This window comes from Acinonyx jubatus, chromosome D1 (assembly GCF_027475565.1).
Source record: "Acinonyx jubatus isolate Ajub_Pintada_27869175 chromosome D1, VMU_Ajub_asm_v1.0, whole genome shotgun sequence".
Lineage (NCBI taxonomy): Eukaryota > Metazoa > Chordata > Mammalia > Carnivora > Felidae > Acinonyx > Acinonyx jubatus.
In genome coordinates this window covers 29,276,474-29,297,921 of record NC_069390.1, presented here as the reverse complement: position 1 = coordinate 29,297,921, position 21,448 = coordinate 29,276,474, and the positions used below count along the sequence as shown (strand labels likewise).

At 36.8% G+C, this 21,448-nt stretch overlaps 1 protein-coding gene across 2 annotated transcripts in view; it reads left to right on the top strand.

Annotated features, from left to right (window-relative positions):
• Nucleotides 1–21,448, top strand: part of DNAJC24 (DnaJ heat shock protein family (Hsp40) member C24) — a 54,415-nt gene that overhangs the window by 25,554 nt on the left and 7,413 nt on the right. For both annotated transcript variants that reach the window (XM_015066907.3, XM_015066908.3), the window contains one exon: nucleotides 12,530–12,668. In XM_015066907.3, the coding sequence (XP_014922393.1) occupies nucleotides 12,530–12,668 (139 nt within the window). The remainder of the gene's footprint in view (nucleotides 1–12,529; nucleotides 12,669–21,448) is intronic.

Below are 21,448 nucleotides of genomic sequence, written 5' to 3'. Positions count from 1 at the left end.
AGAAGAGGTTTTAAAGATACCTGTGTTCAGAAGACCAAAAGTTCTCTTTAAAAATATGAATGGCGTTAAAATGGCTCTTTTAGAGAATAGAGGCAATCATTAGCAATTCTGGAGGACCAAAGAGATATCGGCTGCTTTATACTGTTCTCAATGTGACCACCATGTAGTCACACTGCAGCCTTACTCTTAGGCTCTCTTTGGGGACCATGGGACTGTATGACACATAGGATTCTAAATGAATTCATAGGGCTAGTCCAGTGAGGTCCTTAGTAAGATCAGTTTTTATGTTATGGGGCCAAATTTAGAGCTCTAGGAGAGTGTGCTGTTTTTGTCCATATATTAGCTATTCACCAACATTCACAGGGGAATTAAGGTAATTTTTATAGATACTTAAAAACCACAATGTGCTTTTTAATTAATTAATATATGTATACATGTGTATGTGTCTATGTGTGCATATGTATCATTCCTGTCCAGAATAGGCAAATGCACATAAACACAAAGTAGATTAGTGGTTGCCAGGGGCTTGGAGGGAAAGGGGAACAGTGAAGGACTCCTGATGGATGCAGGGTTTATTTGTAGTGCTGAAAATGTTCTGAAATTACATAGTGGTGATGGTTGTACAACTCTGTGAATATTCAAGACAAGTGAATTGCACACTTTTAAAAGGGTGAATCTTAATGGTATGTGAATTTATTTTTCAATAAAGCTGTTAAATGGTAAAAAAAAAAAAAGAGACTTGTAAGGTTTGATGGATTGGGAGAAAATAAAAAGTACAAGTTTATATCTGAATAATTTTGGAAAGGAGAATGGCAGTATTAACTTTCTTTCTTAATAATTTCACTTAAAAGAATTGTAATGATATGGGCCCTACTCTGTGGGATCATTATGATCTAGTCACACAATGCCTTATTGTCTGACCCTAAAACAGTGCTTTAACTTAGTATTCACATAAATAACATTACTTGATATTTTGCCTTTCAACTTCTTCTAATATGAAATGGAGTTTTGTTTTAGAGGTCTGCTCATTATAAGCTATCAACAAATGTTGGTAACTCAGTGTAAAACAGGTATAGAGGGGCACCTGGCTGGCTCACTTGGAAGGACATGCAACTCTTGATCCCGGGGTTCTTAGCTTGAGCCCCACATTGGATGTAGAATTACTAAAAAATTAGTAAACTTAAAAGAAGAAACAGGTGGGGCGCCTGGGTGGCTCAGTCGGTTAAGCGACCGACTTCAGCTCAGGTCACGATCTCGCGGTCCGTGAGTTTGAGCCCCATGTCGGGCTCTGGGCTGATGGTTCAGAGCCTGGAGCCTGCTTCGGCTTCTCTGTCTCCCTCTCTCTCTGCCCCACCCCTACTCACCCTCTGTCTCTCTCTTTTTCTCAAAAGCAAATAAACATTAAAAAATAAATAAAAATAAAACAACAGTTTAAGTTTTATTTATTTAAGTAATCTCTACACCCCACATGGTGCTCGAACTCACAACCCTGAAATCCAGAATTGCATGGTCTTCGACTGAGCTGGCCAGACACCGCAGACTAGGTTTTAATACGAATAATTGTGCTGTCTTTTCTGATTGGTGATTCAAGGACATTCTCCCCTCCCCCATTATACATTTGGAAGGATAATAACTATTGCCAATTATAGCAAGCAGGACCAAGGAGAAGTATAGCAGGAAGACCTTCCTGCACCTGAAGAATATAAGACAAGATGATTCTGTACCCTTCTTCTATAACCTTGCTTCTCCATCTCTTTCCTTTCAAGATAAATCCTTGTATAGAGAGAGGGCTGTTGTGGAAGTTTGTTTTGTTGTAAAATGGCCCAGGGAAACTGCTCTCCCTCAGCCCTGGTTTTTACCAGTTAGTTTAGAGAGACCCGGTTGCCTGCCTCGTATCCTTCTATAAACCTTAGGGGCCAGTGGTGGGGAGTGCTCTGGCCTTTGGCCTCTCTCCTTCTACACTTGATTCTTGTTTTCTGGCAGGTGGTAGCAGTGTTACCACCACAGCAGAATGGGGCTGGCAGGCAGAAATTCAGGCCTCTCGTCTCTCTCAGATATGGAAGGAAAGGGAGTTCTCAGAAATGAGCCCTGGCCTCTGCAGCAGCTGATCAGGACTCAACTCAGCTGGGGAATATGATAGCACAGATCTCTTGGGATCTGGGACATACAGTAGAGGAGTTTTGTGGGGAGATTGGAAGGGAGAAGTGCATGAGAATCTGCTACGTGAGAGAAGTAGATGGGGGTGCCTGACTGGCTCACTTGGTGGAACATGCGACTCTTGATCATGGGGTTGTGAGTTCAAGCCCCACATTGGAGATAGAAATTAGGTTATAAATAAAAGTTTAAAAAAGAGAGAGAGAAAGGCAGTGGTTGGGGGAGGTTTAGGAAGTGTTGGGGCGGGTCTCCTGTGATTGTCATAGTGTTTAAAGAAGAGCAAAGAGGTACAGTTATTTGGAATTAACTTTTAGTGACTGAACTGCTATTTTGTTTTTTGTTTTTTTTTTTTTTCCTTTGTCTTGTTTTGGAAGGAGGGAAAATTGGAGATATGATAAAACACTTTGGGTGAAAATGTGCTTGGTGGGTTTTTTAAAGTCCATTTATTTATTTCAGAAGAGAGGGAGAGAGCATGAGCAGTAGAGGGGCAGACAAAGAGGGAGACAGAGAATCCCAGGGAGGCTTCCTGCTGACAAATCCAACCATGAGATCGTGACCTGAACCAAAACCAAGAGTTGGACGCTTAACCTACTGAGCCATCCGGATGCCCCATGAGACAGCCTTAGCTTTTATAAAATTATGAAAGATTAAGAATTTACTAATTTTCATGAACTTTTTTAATAGAGCCTATATTTAATACTTTGGTAAATCAAAAGAAGTTCTTCATTAGTAAAAACATTGGAAAATGGTATTTTTGCCGTCAGGCATTATTGTGATCAGATTTTTTTTTAATGTTTATTTATTTTTGTATTTTTGAGAGAGAGAGAGAGAGAGAGAGAGAGAGAGCATGTGCAGGGGAGGGGCAGAGAGAAAGGGAGACACAGAATCTGAAGCAGGCTCCAAGCATTGAGCTGTCAGCACAGAGCCTGATGTGGGGCTTGAACCCATGAACCTCAAGATCATGACCTGAGCTGAAATCTGACACCTAACTGACTGAACCACCCAGGCACCCCTGTGATCAGATTTACTAATGCCTTCTTACATAGTTGCCTTCCCTTAACTTGACCTTTTCAGTTTTCTTTCACAGCCATTGTCTAAAAAAATAAGTTTTTACTATCTTTAGAGGTGATGAGTGCCTTAAAAGGTAGTCAGGACTGGACTCACGAAGGCATGAAGACTGTAAATAAAAATGACACACAATAAGCTTTTATTCAGTGTTTGTATATGTGCTCTGTTTTGAAGTTCCTCAGTGGTTTTCTGCATCGTAGTTTGTTTGGAATGTGTCCACTGTGATGTCATCGAAATTCAACATTGGACCTATTGGGGTTCGGCAAGACCGTACTTGAGTGTGATTCTGTCCCCACAATTTTTGCCAGAATCACTGGCAAAAAAAGCACAAATCACTATGCCATCCAAATCTCTTTTTTGCAGAGACACTGATAAGATCTCCTAGTGTTATGACACTTAACTCTCTTTTTGGTAATACAGAATTGGTAGGGGAAACATGAATAGTTTTCTTTTGGGAAAACTGGAAAAGGATAGAGAAAAAGATATTAAGGACTTTATTTTGAAGATTCGACCTTTTCCATATTCACACATACCACAGTTACACATCCATTCTTTTTTCAAGTATGCTCTTGAATTCATTCCTCTTAGTAAGTATCTGTGTGCTCTATATCTCATTCTTCAGTTTGGAAAATACTTGAAGATGACCATTGGGCTGAAGCATATCCCCAAATCATACCTGTTTGTTGCATCACCTGAACAGAAGGACATAGTAAATACTTGTTTACTAGGAAAGAATGTGAGAGCAAAGATACAAAAGTGGAAAACCTCAGTTTAAACCTAAAATCTCCTTTCCCCTCCCATCCAGTGCTGACTAAAATCGGAAGTTTCAGATTTTGTACTCTTGGGGAAAGTATTACGTGTACAACTTAAATAAGCAAGTATTTATGGAGGATGTTTGTGCAGAGGGGCGATGTGCTAATCTTCAGAGATACAGATATAGTTAAGATACAGGCTTTACATCAAATGTTTTGGAAGAGGGCCAAGTCCAGTCCACAAGTAACTATAAATTCCTTTAAAGTTAGCAATACTGTAGGAGTCCAAAGGAAACACACACACACACACACACACACACACACACACACATACACACACACACACGATTCCCTCTGGATAGGGATGTTAAACACAGCTTCATGGAAGAGATGCATATGGACTGGTACAGGATGCTTCAGTGGAGACAATAGCGTAAATAAAGCGTGAGAACAGAAAGTATGCTTGTTTAAGGGATGATATCTGAAGGACTAGTCTAGAATGACTAGTTTGTCCTAACTGCTGTGTCTATAATACTTACAATAGATAGCGCTGTAATGCTAGGTTGGGGTTCTTTTATTGGAAGATTTTACCTATAAGAATAAAGAATATGATTCTAATTCATTATATAGTAGGTTGCCTATTAAAATTTTAGAGCTGGGGAATGACATGGTCAGGGTTTTAAGTCATGGCATGTGAACTTGGAATCAGTTGCATGGACTGGAGAGCTATTAGAAGAAGGTGAATGCTAGAGAATAGGTAAGAACTACTTTTTGTTTGAACTAGGTTTGGCACTGGGAATAGAAGGGGCATTGTGTAGGCAGAATCTACAGAATTTGGTGGTTAATGTGATGAGGGAAAGGAAGGTTATCCTGATAACTGTAGCCTGGATTATTAGGAAATGTATTTTATCATTTTCTCATTCATTCATTCATCATTCATTCATTCATTCAGCTTTTATTGAGCATAGTGGTGATTTTAACAGAACAAGGAATTCAACAGGAGGTAGAAAATTTTAGAGTCCGGATGATAAATTGGATTTTGATCATAGTGCTGATAAGATAGCTTTTATAAGGTATTTTGAAATTTGGTTCTGGAATTTAAGAAAATTTGAAGCTAGAAATAGCTAACATTCTATTAATGGTAATAAATCCATCTATTACATAGACAAAAACCAAAGTACCCTGTTGTCAGGGTCCACATAGATCAAATAATATCAGTATGATAATTTGAGAATTTTTGTTTAATTAAATTTTCTCAGAGTCCTTTTCATAGTTAATTATTACTTCCTGTTTATAGTCAATATTTTATACATCAGAACAGCATAATCACAAATGTGTAGTAAAGGATTAATGTATGATTCCCTTTTTATTCAAGTTTAGATTTAAGTAGCAAGCTATTAGTAAAATAAAGCAACATGTCCTTTTAAGAAGGAATATAAGAAAGTCAGTAAAGGAGATGGACCTCTGTTTAAGTGATCTGAAATACCACCTTATTGTAGAGTGGGCAGTTTACCATAAAACTGTCTTATGAACTTACTTTATTTTTTTAATTTTATTTTTTTAAATATAATTTATTATCAAATTGGTTTCCATACAACACCCAGTGCTCATTCCAACAAGTGCCTTCCTCCCTGCCCATCACCCACTTTCCCCTCTCCCTCAACCCCCATCTACCCCTAGTTTGTTCTCAGTTCTTAAGGGTCTCTTATGGTTGCCTTCCTCCCTCTGTAACTTTTTCTGTTAAAGAAACACCTTTTCATTTCAACTTTACATGTTGCTTAGCCAGTAGAAAAGGTCATTTGGAGTTAATGAATATATAGGTTTTCACTAAAACCTTTTAGAAGTTGCTAGAATTACCACAATGTACTGTACTATGCCCTTCTCATAACTTACATATACTTCAACTTTTGTCCCTTTTAGTACAAAACACTTGTTTCTGTGTTAAACCTGTCAGTGGACATTATTGCAGTGTTCAGTATCTGAAGCCTCATATAAATTGTATCCTCCTCTAAAAAAAAAATCAACAGGTTAAAATACCACTGGCATATTGTTCAGATTTCATCAGCTTTTTCATCATTGACGCTGGCATTTGTGCAAACAGTGAAATAAAGAGGCTGACATTTACGATTAGTGAACAAAAGGTATCAAATATCAAAAAATGTATGACTTAGAACACTTGATGTAATTTTCATCATGGTGTTATAGGTTAACAATTGAGGAATGTCATTCGTTGAGCATTTTTTTCTTTCTTTTTTTTATGGATACATACCTGGAAGGATGCATCTGTCAAGGAGAAATGTTTATGAAGCACTAATTTTCTGACTTGCACTTAATTCCATGTTTTAAGCAGTGGAGGCTAACAGTGTGCTTTTCAGCATGCATAATAATTGCCTACAGAGTTTGTTGAAACACAGATTCTGAACCCCCCCACCCCCCACCCTAAGTTTGGGCTGGGGCCATCTTCTAACGAGCTCTGAGATAATGCTGATGCTACAGATCTGAGGACCACATTTTGAGTTGCATTATGTTCTTATGTTGCATTGTGACAGTCATTCTAGAATTAGTAATTTAGAAAGCACTTGAAATTATTATATGGAGAAAATGTAAAATCAAAATAAAATGTTCCATATTGGATAACCCATTGCCATAACATCTCAGCTAGTTAGGATTAAGAGTCCATAATTAAAGCATTAGTTATCAGCTAGATAATTAGTTAGGATATAGATAACACATATTAATCCTGATAATATATTACATGATTTTCTGGATATCATATAGTCACCCAAGTGAGCTTATATTTTCATATCAAGACAGTTTCACAATTGTTTGTTTGTGTTCACTTTTCTCATCTTCAGTTAGTGACGTGGAGATTTTTTTTTTTAACGTTTATTTATTTTTGAGACAGAGAGAGACAGAATATGAATGGGGGAGGGACAGAGAGAGAGGGAGACACAGAATGGGAATCAGGCTCCAGGCTCTGAGCCATCAGCCCAGAGCCCGACGTGGGGCTCGAACTCACGGACCGCGAGATCATGACCTGAGCTGAAGTCGGACGCTCAACCGACTGGGCCACCCAGGCTCCCCATTGACGTGGAGATTTAAAGAACATAGCTCTGGGGCACATAGGTGGCTCAGTTGGTTAAGTGTCCAACTTCAGCTCAGGTCGTGATCTCATGGTTCATGATTTCGAGCCCCTTTTTGGGCTCTGTGCTGACAGCTCAGAGCCTAGAGCCTGCTTCAGACTCTGTCTCCCCTCTCTCTCTCTGCCCTTACCCCGCCCGAGAACATAGGTCTGTGTAACTGATAAATTTCCCCCAAAATGTGAGGCGGTTAAATAGATCATAAAGTTGTGAATTGTTAAGTCATGTGAGAATAGTAAAATAGCAGTTTGCTAATAAAACTTTGGAGACAGTTACCTGTGTACTGTTATAATAAAGAATCACAGAGTGGCACCTGGGTGGCTCAGTCAGTTAAGCATCCAACTTCGACTCAGGTGATGATCTCACAGTTTGTGAGTTTGAGCCCCATGTCGGGCTCTGTGCTCAGAGCCTAGAGCCTGCTTCTGATTCTGTGTCTCCCTTTCTCTTCCCCTCCCCAGCTTGTGCTCCCTCTGTCTCTCAAAATAAATAAACATTTAAAAAATAAAAAAAAAAATAATAATCAGAGAGACTTTCATTCTCAGCATTTTTAATATTGTGACATATTTATGATATTTTAATTGTGAATGTTACTTTAGTCCTCTGCTCAGCAATACTTAACTTTTTAAAATGTTTTAAAGTTTTTAGAGGTTGGCATATAGTACTTAAAAGTAGTAAAACTATATATTTTCATAAAGTAGTCTGTAATTTAAACTTTTCAACAATTTGTATTAGTCTTTGCATTAATTTTCTCTGTTTTTATTTTACTTTTCTTTGTATTAATATTGAAAGAAATTTCTCATTTTTTTTCTTTATGACTTGGAAAGATTTTCTGAATTTCTTTAATAATTTTAGACATGTCTAGAGAGGTTTTTCTTTTTTTCTTTAAAGAAGTTTAAAAAAAATTTTCTAATGTTTATTTTTGAGAGAGAGAGAGAGAGCAAGCATGAGTGGGAGAGGGGCAGAGAGAGAGGGAGACACAGAATCTGAAGCAGGCTCCAGGCTGTTAGTGCAAAGCCTGATGTGGGGTTCAAACCCATGATCCATGAGATTGTAACCTGAGCCAGACTGAGCCATCCAGGCGCCCCTAAAGATGTTTTTCTATTCAGAGAATGTCAACATACAGTGAAAAATGCACAGCTCTTAAGTGTTCAGTCGGTGATATTTGATACCATATAGCTACCATCCCAAGTAAGATACAGAATGTGTCTATTCCTCCAGAAAATTTCCTGTGCCCCTTTGCAGTTAATTTCTAGCCCCAACTTCCCACCTGGCAACCAACTTTTAATTTCTATCACTATAGATTTAGTTTTGCCTAAATTTGAATTTCATGTCAATGTAATCATATAGTATGCACCCTTTTGTTCTTGCCCAACGTAATGTTTTAGATTTTCATCTATGTTATTGAGCATATCATAGTTTTTTTTTCTTTTTGAATAATACTCCCTTATGTATTGAAATAGTACCAATTATTGATTCTCCTGTTGATAGACTTCATGGTTCCAGTTTTTGGCTAATATGCATAAGGCTGTGAGTATATTCTTTTATAAGTCTTTTTGTGGGCATATGTTCTTATGTTTCATTTCTCTTAAGTAAATATCCAGAAGTGGAACTGCTTGACCACAGAATAGGTATATGTGTGTCTTTATGAGAAATTGTCAAATAGTTCCCTGCCAGCAACATGTGAAAGTGCTAATTATTCCATAACCTCACCAACACTTAGTGTTATCAGTCTTCTTTATTTTAGCCATTCTACTAGGTGTTTAGTAATATCTCATAATTTTAATGTATATTTTCCTGATAACTAATGAAAAAATTTGAGCACAAGTTCATGTGCACTTTAGTCTGTTTATCTATCTTCTTTTGAAAAGTGTCTAAGCTTTTTCTCCCTGATTTTTAAATAGTATGTCTTTTTATCATTTGTAGGATTTTTTTGTTGTTGTATATTCTAGATGCAAGTCTTCTGTTAGATATATATTTAGTGAGCATTTTTTTAAACCAGTCTGTGGCATGTCTGTTTTATTTATTTACTTTTAAAAGTTATTATTTATTTATTTATTTATTTTTGAGAGAGAGAGGGCGTGAGTGAGTGAGGGGCAGAGAAAGAGGGAAAGAGAGAGAATCCCATGAGGGGCAGAGAGAGAGGGAGAAAATCCCATGTAGGCTCTGCACTGTCAGCATGGAGCCTAAAGCAGGGCTTGAGCTCACCCGAAGCGGGGCTTGAACTCACAAACCATGAGGTCATGACCCGAGCTGAATAGTCACCCAGGTGCCCCTCTTTGTTGTTGTTGTTGTTGTTGTTGTTTTATATATAGAGAGAGAGCAAGTCAAGGAGAGGGGGCAGAGAGAGAGAGAGAGAGAGAGAGAGAGAGAATGTTAAGCAGGCTCCATGGTCAGCATGGAGCCCAGGGTCGGACTCAATCCCACAACCCTGATCATGACCTGAGCTGAAATTACGAGCTGGATGCTCAGCCAACTGAGCTACCAAGGCACCCCTTGTCTATTTTCTTTTTTATTTCTTTTCTTTTTTTTTTATTTTTGAGAGAGAGAGTATGCACAGGGGAGGGGCAGAGGGAGACAGAGGATCCGAAGCGGGCTCTGTGCTGACAGCAGAGCGCCTGACGTAGGGCTCAAACTCATTAACTGTGAGATCATGACCTGAGCCAAAGTCGAATGCTTAACCAACTGAGCCACCCAGGTGCACTCCCCCCACCATCTTTTTTCTTTTTACATTTTTCTAACTTAAATTTTAGTTCAGCTTTGTCTACTTTCTTAATGGTGTCTTTGCTGAGCAGGAAGTTTTAAAATTTGATGAAGTTCAATTTATCCATTTTGCATCATTATTGTTTTTTCTTTTTGTTTTCTGTCAAAGTACTCTTTCCCTACCCCAAGGGGTAAAAATATTCTTATGTATTTCCTTCTAGAGGCTTTATGGTTCTGTGTTTTACATTTATGTCTGTGATATCATTCATCTTGCTTTAATTCTTCTGTATGGAATGAGATAGAGATTGAAGTTAATTTTTTCCACATGGCATCTAGTTGTTTGAGTTTAATTTATTGAACTGCCTTGGCACCTTTGCTGAAAATCAATTGAATATATATATATACACACACACACACACACACACACACACACATACATATATATATATTGAATATATCATACATATCAATTGAATATGTATATTGAATATATATATATATTTAGCACCTTAAATGACATACTTATCTTCTTGCTAATAATTACCATTTTTAAATTGTACTCTGTATCATGGAATAAAATTTACTGCATTCTCATACCACAAAGATTAGACCTAAAAGCCTCAGATGGTGACTTGCTAATTTAAAATAGCAGTGAGGAAAAATACTGAGTTAGTAAGAAATTGAATTATGCTTTGACTATCATATCATAGACCTGATATAAGACTCAATAAAATTTAGTGGTAGCTTTTAGTTTTGGGTAGCCAGGAACTAATTCTTGATTTTGTAGGGCTTTCTTGGTAAGGCTTCTTGCACAAATCTTCACACAGTGGTAGAGGAATAGGTCAGCTAGAGAACTTTTAATTGTAACAAACGTTGTTTTGGGTTTTGGATATTACTTAAATAGCCTAACTGTAGGGACTGCCTAAACCTCAGTATGGGAATGACTTTTATGAACATTATTTGGTAAATCATGGCCATAAAAAGATAAAACAGTAAAGCTTTAGTTTTCCTTTCTTTAGTCATTATATTAATGAACTTAAACATTTAAATGTTGATAACTGTTAGATTTGGTATAGGAAGAGAAATAGTTTGCCAGTGGGAAAATGGAAGCCTCATTCTCTGTTTGCCCTATAATCTTTCTCTCAGCGTGCATGATGTTTTTCTGTGTAACCAGATATCACAATAGCTTTTGCTCTGCTAGTGAGGATCATCAGCAGTGTGAAAAAGTTCAGCATGAAAACAAATTCACTGTCAAAACCACTAGTCTACATTATGATTAAAATACTTTGTGAATTCTGGATTGAGGATTGAAGTCACTTTACTTCATTTTACTTGCCACAATTCATTGAGTGACTTTGGCCTTAGCAACTTGGGTAATACATGACATTGTACCTATAAATTTTTTGTGTTTCACTGTCTCTAGTCAGTGAAAGAATTTTAGTGACTGTGCCATTATTAATTGACAAATATGTCAAACTAACCATATTAATGTCATGAAATGTAAATCTGGTGACTTGCCTGTTTTATTATAAACATTTTGAAGAAAAAGAATAAGTATCAAAGGGGAAAAACTAGTCTACTAGTTCAAAGGTAATTACTAAGGTAACTTTTAAAATTAAAATATGTTTTGTAATGTATTTGATAAAGCATTCAGAGTAATTGCTGGTGGAAAATTCTGGTTGAAAACTATCAAGTGGTTCTTTGTTTACTTGAGAATGAAAAAAATTACATATTTGAGTATCTGCTACTGTTACCCCACATTATTTAAGTGACCTGTCTCTACATCTAGATAACCTTTCCTCACTTATTTGTTGAAAGGCTACTGAACTGTAAATGACATATTGATTCTTTCAGAACTGATAGATAAAGAGAAGGGAGAACCACGAAGAATGTAGGGAAAAAGAGGAGATAATGTAAGTATCCAGTAAGCCAAATTTATATTCGCATTTGAGAATTGATGAATTGGCATAAAACTTTCTTTTTTGACCAAATACTTTAAAGAAATTACTGCATATGGAAACCTTTTTAAACATTTCTTAGATTTAGAAAACACACATGAGAAAGATTTACTAATGAATTCATTTACATTCAAATGTTTTGGTGAGTTCTTTAAAGTTGTTTCTTACCAATCTGCCCTCGAATAACCGTTTTTCAATAAAAGTTTATGTTTGGAGATTTATAACTTTAAAATCTTTAGGGCTGAGCTGGAAGATGCAAGATATTTATTTTCAACTATGATTGTATAATCATAAGATTTCATAAGAAAAAGCTAGTAGTTCATTTGCAGTGATCTCCATGGCCAAGCACATTGTATAAGGAAAGCTTCAGACTCTGCATAGTTTGTGCCGTCAGGTCCTGCTTATCTGCACGTACCTATTTCTGTTTGTGTTAGTCATCCTCTCTAGGTAAATTGTCCATGAGACCAGTGATTCCATCAGCAAATTATCCAGAAAATGCTGTCTTTGCATGTTGTGACAGATCATGTCACTGGTGAATTTATAGCTACTCCAGTGGTCTAATTAACCTGGCAGTTGTCTCCTGTGCCCAACACTGTTGTCTCGTTGCCTTGGCATCTTAGTTTTCATCTTCCCATTACCTTCTTTCTTAACTGAAACTTAGATTTACAAGTTTGTTTTGTTTTGTTTTTGTTTTTTCTTTTTACCTACTCATGTCACCCTCTTCACTCATCACCCCCCTCTTATTTTTGATTGGCAGTATCATCCAGATAAACAAAGTGCAGATGTGCCAGCAGGAACAGTGGAGGAATGTATACAGAAGTTCATCGAAATTGATCAGGCATGGAAAATTCTAGGGAATGAAGAGACAAAAAAAGAGTATGACCTGCAGCGGCAGGGTAGGTATTTGTGCTGAGGGGCCACAGCACACTGACGCCCTGAGGCATAATCCACGGCCATTCCTGGGGAGCCATCTCCAGCATTTGGCGGAGTTATTGCCTTCTTTACTCCTACCCCACCATCACGATTTTCAATTAAGTCCTACTCTTAGTAGTGATGAATCACGATTTTCAATTATGTCCTACTCTTAGTAGTGATGACTGTGTATCCATTGAGAAATTAACAAGACTACTACGGGATGTGGCTTCTTACGAAGCCACGAAAGCTACTTCCCTAACTAATGAAAAGTGCTTAATTATACATTTCTAATTAATAGGTTTTCTATGTTTAATAACTTCTTTTTATTATATTTAATTATGTACTGATTACAGTTTTAACTGTAGTACTTTTAACAATGTATACTGTATAAATGACAGCCTAAAGAAAGGTACTATATGGGATAACATCATAAAGCACTCTGCTGTCTTTGAGTTTGTTTTAGGCTAGTTTCATGATTGTCTCCTGGATAAACTATTCTTTATAAGATTGCTATAAATGGCATTTTAGGAATGCACACTTCCTAAGCAGTTGTAAGTCATTTCTTTTATGCATTTTAGAAAATAGCTTCCTAAAACAGTGACAAGCTCTTGTGAGAAAGAAAGGGAGAAATGTAGGTCAGGTTTGTCACACATAGACTGCGGTTACACGAAGTGATAGGCTGTCTTTCTGCACTGGCCTTGGGATAGGAGCCCCTCAGTCTTCTATTTGAACCTTCAATATGCACCCTGCATGCTAATGGGAGGAGTCAATAATCAGTTACAGCCTGTGGGGAAAACACTCGATTGCAAATCTGCAATAGCACACCAGGTTCAGCATTGACTCATATGTGTTGATAAAAGCTGAGTCTCTGTAGTTGCTTATTGAATGCCCCCCACCCCCCACCATGCCCTACACTGGCACATCATCAATCCTAACAAAATGATTTTAAGGCTTCTACTACTAAAGTCATGAAGATTTGATTTGAGAAACTAGGCTTACTTCTCTAAAGCACAGCATTATAGGATGAAGCCAATGATATATATGGAATATCCATATTTATTTTCAGAGGGAGTTGTACTGATAAAATTAAGTATTACTCCCAGGCAGTGTTTGATACCTTTGTGTGTAAAGACTTCACAAGCTATTAGTTTATATCTTGGCGTGTTTAATAGTGACTTTCATCATACTCTTCAGCTCTAAGGCCCTTCTGCTTCAGTTCTAAGGCCCTTTTGAGCTTACTTTTTAAAAATATTAAGAAACTGATGAGTATAATTTGCAGTGAATTTGGACTTATTTTTAATATGGCTTGAATATTGGGTCTTCTATTTGGTGCGTATACAAGTATCTTTCAAATGCTGTATTTCTTTTGTAAATGTGTTTTACCTCTTGCAGAAGAATGTAGAGGTGGTTCCATTTGAGGGTGAATTCTATTTATAGGTTTTTAACCTTGGTTCACGTGAAAGAATTTCTGTGAAAAGTACCGAAACATACACATGATTGTGTTGTGTGTGAGAAGTTACGTCTGTGCTTTTGCACATCTTTACCAGTCTTTCCTTTGTAAGTGTATTTGCTTCAAATAGGGATAATCCACGCAACTGTATTTTGAGAGGTGTAGAGTATGAGCTGTCTCTGTTGCTCTGCATTTTCCCACTCCGCGGCCTTTTACTGTTAAGAACCTGTCAGTAAAACTGAGTGGGAGCCCGCTGGCTAAAGAGAAAAAAGGCAGGGAGAGATCAGGGATAAAAAATGAATCTCTCTTGGTGAGGAATAGGGTGTCAGTAGACCCAAATAGAGAGAAATAGGAAACAGGGTTAAAAGTGAGCAATGGAATTACATGAAGGAAAGTTTTAAAAAATGTTGTAAGAACAAATAATCAACATCTTCACGCCTTTCTCATTGCCTTTGAGAAGTCCTTGGAAATGTGGATTTCTTTTGAGCTTTGAATCCTTGGTTTTAAGGTTTTTTTAAGGGAAGGTAACGGCAGCCTATTGCATCACAGGGGACTATCAAAGGTCACTGATAGCCACAACATTTAGACAAAACAAATACAGGGAGAGTTGGGCCTGATTCATGATATGGATAAATAGGCCCACCTTCTGCTTGGAATTTATATAATATCCAGTTTGCTTTGCAGGTTTTTTCAAGCACATCCGAGGAGTACAGTAGAGGTACAACTTTTTATGACATTTTAATATGTCAAATCTAAGTGCTAAGTATTTCCTTCATTACCAGTGGCTCCAAATAGTGATAATGCTTTATTTCAGATTTAAATTGACATTGGATTGCTGTTCAGATAAGTAGAAGTCTCTTATCCAAATATAACTTGCTGTTTTTAAGCCTTTCATATGAGAGCTATTTTTAAGAATTTTGTAATAAAACAAGTTTCATATTGTCATTTCTCTTGAATGCTGGCATTAATTTTACCTTCTTGACCCATCTTCAGGAATTGGCTCCTCAAAAGAAGGAAATGAACTTGAACTTCTAACAGTGAGGATTTAGATTTGATAGAAGGAAAACCTTTGAGAGTGATAATTTGTTAAAGACCAGGATAGGTTACCAAGAGAGAGAGAATTTGTTATAACCAGGTCAAAGCACTCTTTTTTTATGGGTCACCCCCTGGGGACATGGAAATAGCTTTGTTACACAGAACTCTTTTTTGTATGTGTTGATAGTTCATTATAGAACTTTCTTTTCATAGGGTGTGCTTTAAATATATTTGTTTCCTACCTTCCATGAACTTGGAGTATAAAATAAATTTGAGCTCTGTAATACTTGGGAAGGAGGTAGGAGATATTTTATTGGCTGATGTGGAATGCTTTCTCATATTTCACAGTTCAAAGTTGGTGCTCTGGTGTAAGGAGAGCCTCATCAATATTGCCCATAACCATTTATTTCTGTAAAAGATCATTTACAGGGGCCCTTGGTGTCTGTATTTCTTTGCTTCACAAAAGATATTATCAGATGAGTTCTAATAAAAAAAAAGTCTAGCTATGTAAAGTACATACATTTTTTTCTTCCTCATTTCCACTATCTATTCTTATTTGATAGTTCTAGGGCAATGTTGGCCAGGCTGAAGAAAAGCAAATCTAAAAAAGGATGAATAATATTCAGTTCCCAGATATTTAACATTTTGAAAGCAGTGTTAACTAGTGAATTTAATCAATTAGTTCCAGTTGGCAATTTACCTTATTGTTTCTAAGAATGCTTCCAAAGACTTGCTTCCCATGTTTCCTTGAAAGGCATGTAGTTATTCAAGATTAGGCTTCAGACAACCATATGAGCACTTTGGAAAATCTTTTCAGGATCTGTAAAATGTTTATATGAATAATATCTTTGAATAGATTTTGGTGCCTTTATAAATCTTATGGGGAGTTTTCTGATATATTAAACACATTAAAAAACACATCAGAAGTATATCATGGGAAAATAATAGGAATTGTGATTCAGTTGCTTTGTAATGTGACAGTCACACAGATCTCTAATGTCTCAGTGGCTGTACAGAGTGACATGGCTAATGAGGTAGGTTGACTTCTTTGTGACCTGAAGTGGAACAAACCTTCAAAATGGTTTCAGTCAAATTAATAAAAATAAACCTCCAAATGAAGTCAGTCAAATTAAATGTTTAAAAAAAAAAAAAAGTTCATTGTGTTTGGGATCCTTCCTTGGTGGTATATTATTTTATATTAAGATGTATCTTGGTGTTCTGTTAGTAAATTATTTTGGTAAGGTGGAGTCTTCATGTTATACAATTGGCCAAGTACCTGGATACCCAAAATAGCCTGGCTCAGAAGGAGATTAGGCCAGACATTGTAAAGTCAGTGTGTCTTTACTCAAAGCTAATCAGCTACTCTCCCCTAGCTAGATACAAAAGGTCACTTCTGGTGTTGTATTTTACAATTTACCTTGTCCCTTTTATTAGAATAAATATTTGAGAATGGAAGATTAGGAAATAAATTCTGAGCCGAATATGGAAAATATCTAAACACCACCAACATTTATGTATCAACTTGTAATTTCTTAGTAAGAGCCCCAAATAAGGACCTTCCTGAAAGCAAGTTAATGCTAAAGACTGATTAACTCCATAAGAGTGGAAATAACGCTTTTAAATGTAGATAATATGAATCTGAGTTACGAATAATGACTTAAGACCAGGAGATATTTGTGTAGATTATGTGCTAAAACTGACCCTTACAAAATACTTGTATTAGTCAAGTTAGAGTTTCCATCTGTGGTCATATCAGTATTTCCATTTGATTTTAGGAATTTGAAAATTGGCTGTAAAAATGTGCTTCAGGTAAAATTTGAACATAAGCATCAGGGGGCATGTTTTGTTTTGTTTTCTTTTGTTTTGTTTTGTTTGGGTGACTGTTTCTGGGAAAAGTATGTGAAATGATGCAGAAAATCCATCTGGACAGTTAGGGACTGGCACTTTCTTCAGATGGAGAAAAGAGTATAGACAAAACTTTTTGTGAGGGTCCTGCTCCATCTTATTTGTCATAAGAAGGTGACTACTCATGTTATCTGTTACTTTTACTTGAATGCAAATAACTTTTTTGCAATAAAAATTTATTTTAAGATCCTTTCTCAATGGTTTTAAATAAAAATTTGACTAGTTTCAAAGAATGAATGTTATGGGAACCTATGGGCAAGACTACACTTATAATTCTGGTATAGTTGGACATAATTGGGAGTTCTGATTTAATAATAGAGAAAATGTAAGATTTTAGGAAATTTGTGCCTCCCATTTTAACTTCACTCTCAATTTCTACTTCAGTACGTGATCCAATTGAAATCGATGAGTCTTTTTTTGTTTTTTGTTTTTTTAACTGTTTACTAATTTTTGAGAGGGGGGGCGGTGCACAGAGAGAGAGGGAGACACAGAAGCCAAAGCAGGCTCCAGGCTCCAAGCTCCAAGCTGTTAGCAAAGAGCCCGATGTGGGGCTCGAACTCATAAACTGTGAGATCATGACCTGAGCTGAAGTCAGACCCTCAACCGAGCCCCTCAGGCGCCCCAAAATCAATGAATCTTAACCCAAAATAGGGTTACCTTTCTCAGTGCTTATTTTTTTCTTTCAGACTTGAAACTTTCGTTTCATATTACACTCTGATTACTTCTACTTTGCTCAATATACAACCAATGAATTAGAAATGAGTTTTGACATTCCTGTAATGTTTTTTTTTTCTGTGTGATCTTTTTATTCTCACAGCTACCATGGTAGTCCATACCCAGAGTAGAACACATACCCATATTATTTCCATAGCTGCTAATTGGCCTTCTACAGAGGTTCACATTTTGATTGGTCTAGCTTTCTTTATTCTCACTCCTCTGTTTAAGAACTTTTATAACCACCCTCTCCCCAACCCAACATTTTCCCATTCAGCTAGAATTTAAATGGAACAGAAGCTTTGAAGTTTGTTCCTAATTACTTTTTCAGCCTTGTCACCAATCACAAACCTAATGTGAATCTTCTTCCCTGGTTCATTTAGGGGCTCTCAAACACATATGCTTATGCTGTTTGTCATGACTCAGAACACCCTCCCATTCTGATTCTTCCCAGTTTTTTTTGTTCAAGTTTGAACTCAAGATCATCAGTCCACCTCCCACCTCCCAAAGAAAGCTTTCCCTGACATTCTAATCTGCCATCATTTCTAATCTCTGAATCTAATGTACAAATTAATTATTTTGCACTTTTTCTCTGTGACTCCTATCTTTCAGTTTTGTTTGATACTTCGGAAGGACAATAATTGTGTGGACCATGGCTTTGATAATAATGGGCTGATAATAATGGGCTGATTTTAATGGGACTGACAATAGCAAAGTACATCAAACTTCTTAACACTGTTACAAATCCACACAAGGTCAAGAGTTGGTACCTTCCTACACTGTGGTACTTGAGGCTTTCCCCCACTCATAATGGATTACTCTTTAGTCATTTTCTTATGGTCTGTTATGAACAGGTCACCACAAGCATTATGAGATAACAATTAAAAGAGCTACTGTTTATTGAGCACTAGATCTATGGTAATTGTCTTTCAATCATTGTTTAACAGCCTCTTAAGGAAGATATTAATACCTGCTTTCCAGAGAAAGAGTCTGAGGTTCAGAGGGGTTAAGTAATTTGACTAAGGTCACATGGCTAGTAATTGATAGAGGGGAAATTCAAAAGTCATTCTCTGACTTTTAATCATTGTGCTGGGCTGTCAAGTTTTGAATAGGTGTGTACAACCTACTATTTTTAGTTCCAGATAATCAGGAGTGAGTTCCTATTTGAGGGTCAGAATGAGAGGCCAGGCTTACTTGTAATGCTGTTCTACCTGCCGTGTACTGAAATGTGAAATTCAGTTTCCGGTCTTCATTTGGTATCTGTCATGAGCACTGGGTTGACACTCAGTTTATAAAAGCCCCACAGTTCTCCGAGTCCATAATTAAACTCCAAGTTTTTAATTTTTCTTTGATATGGGAAGCCTTGCAAGTGACTCTTTAATTTCATCTGGGAAAGGATTATAGAGCTTTCTGATTTAATGAACAGGTTTCAAATTAAATGTTGCCTGATTCTGAATCTCTTTTATCAAGGTAGAGACTGTTCTAAGAACAGAGACTGTTAAGGACAAGGAAACTGATTTCCTTCCAGTTAGTCCTATATGAAAATTTTAATTATGTATAGTGAAGTGATTTTTAAGAATGAGGTGATTGTTTAAAATTAAATTACTTGGTTTTAAAACAGCAAGATGCTAAGAGAAAAACACTGCTCTTAGCTTTTAACATACAGATGACTTAAAGCTTTAAGTGTGAAATTAAGTATTTTAAGACATAAAAATAAATACAGTAGACTAATTGCTAAATGAGAGCATTCTGGGGACTTGATCGCTTGGGTAAGTTACGACATTGCTACACATGAATAGTAGGGACTGAACTGCGGATGGACTAGATCTTTTGGCCAATATTGGGTTGAATGAGACTTGTGATATCTCAGCCATAATGAATAAAGTTAAATTCCTCTCCACCACAGCTTTTTGTTGCTGTTATTTATTTTTACTTATTTATTTGAATTGTAGCTTTAGTTAGAAAAGGTTTCCTGGGATTAGGAAATGTAATTATTAGGCAGCAAAGAGTTGTTTTAGAAATTTTACTATCATTAGGAGGAAGCTTTAAAAGACTGGAATGCCATTGTCTTGTAAGAAGTAAGAAATATTTATTGATTCCCAAATGGAGCTGAAAAAAACCTTTCCTCTTTTAGAAAGTTGTGAATGACCCAGCGAGAGCTCTAGTAAGCTTTACTGAACCAAGCTGCTAATAGTTATTTAATGTTATTCTTCAGTGTGAAAGAATCTCCCTAGATTTTCCTTTTAATCTCTTTGAATTGCAGGCTCATAAACCTCTCTGATGAGTCCTGCCAGTGTTTTCTCAGATCCCACTGTTGAGACAATGGAACCACAGAATTCTTTCACCTCTTGTTGTCAGACAAATCCAATAGAACACAAGGTCATAAGGGCCTATACTTCTAAAGGTTGAAAGATTCTTTTCCAAGTAACCACATAAATTATTTGATTTTATCATTATATTCCTCAGGAATCTCTCTTTATAATTCATTGCTTTCTGTATGTACATAAATTCGGATCTTTTTCTTGTCTCCATATTTGGCTAAGCTGTGGGTACTGCACAGGGTGTGAGCAGGCCTACATACCTTAGGAAAAGCTAAGCCCATTTCCTTCAAAGAATTAGGAATCATGTAGTGTAACTGGACTTAAGATAGAGTACCCAAAATGCCAGGCATTGCGTTTTCCTTCCAAATGGCTGGGTTTGCTTGTTTTTATTACCATTCTGTGGCTAAGATTCCAGATTTAAATCTTGGATCTATTCCTTTAATTAAATCACTTTCTAAGTCAGTTTATGTTTTGTCAACATTTTTAGTAGTGTCATGTTAACAGGAAAATTTTAAGATAGGATTTACATTTTCAGATACCTATTGAAATATTGTAATGAGAAAAAATATTTATAATATGTAATAGTTAAAAGGAACTTATCTATTTTGCAGATGCCATGCCTGATTAGTAGACAATTATCAAAGCTAATTACAAGGTTCCTGTGAGTTACTTTACAGGCTAGGGAGGAATTAAGTTTTCTAATTATAACTACAATGGTGGACAAGCAGAGATCATTGTTTAGAAAGAAAAAAAAAACAACATTGATTTGTTTGTGCTCCTTCCTTGTAATCGTAGTTAGTAGGGGGGAGGTTGCTGTTGCCTCACTCCCTGGACACCTGCCTCTCAACAAAGGATCGTGGTCACCTCCCCACCCCCTACATTTAGATTCACCTTTTACTTGTATGTACCCCCTCAGCTCATTATACAATTCTCCAGGGATCCAATCTCCCTGAGTTAATCACCCCCAGCCTTTTTAAGAAGTTGTTAGATTACCATCTTTTCAAGGAACACACACTTTCTTATGAGGCTTTTAACTTCTTTCCCCTAACTTTTGTTTCCTTATTTCTATTAAAAAGTATAGCTATTGGAGGCTTAACACACTACCTTTAAAACTTTTTGTTGAACTATACATACAGAGAAGTGCACCAGTCCTAAGTGTCCAGCTTGATGGATTTTCACAGTAAACGCATCCAACTAACCAGCACCCAGAAGGCCCTGCAACTCCTTCTAGTCCCTACTCTCCCCCCACACCTAACACCACAGTGTCACCCAGCAACAGAGTAGTTTTGCCTGTTATAGTTCAGAAAATGGGGAATCGCCTGGTGTGTTCTCTTTT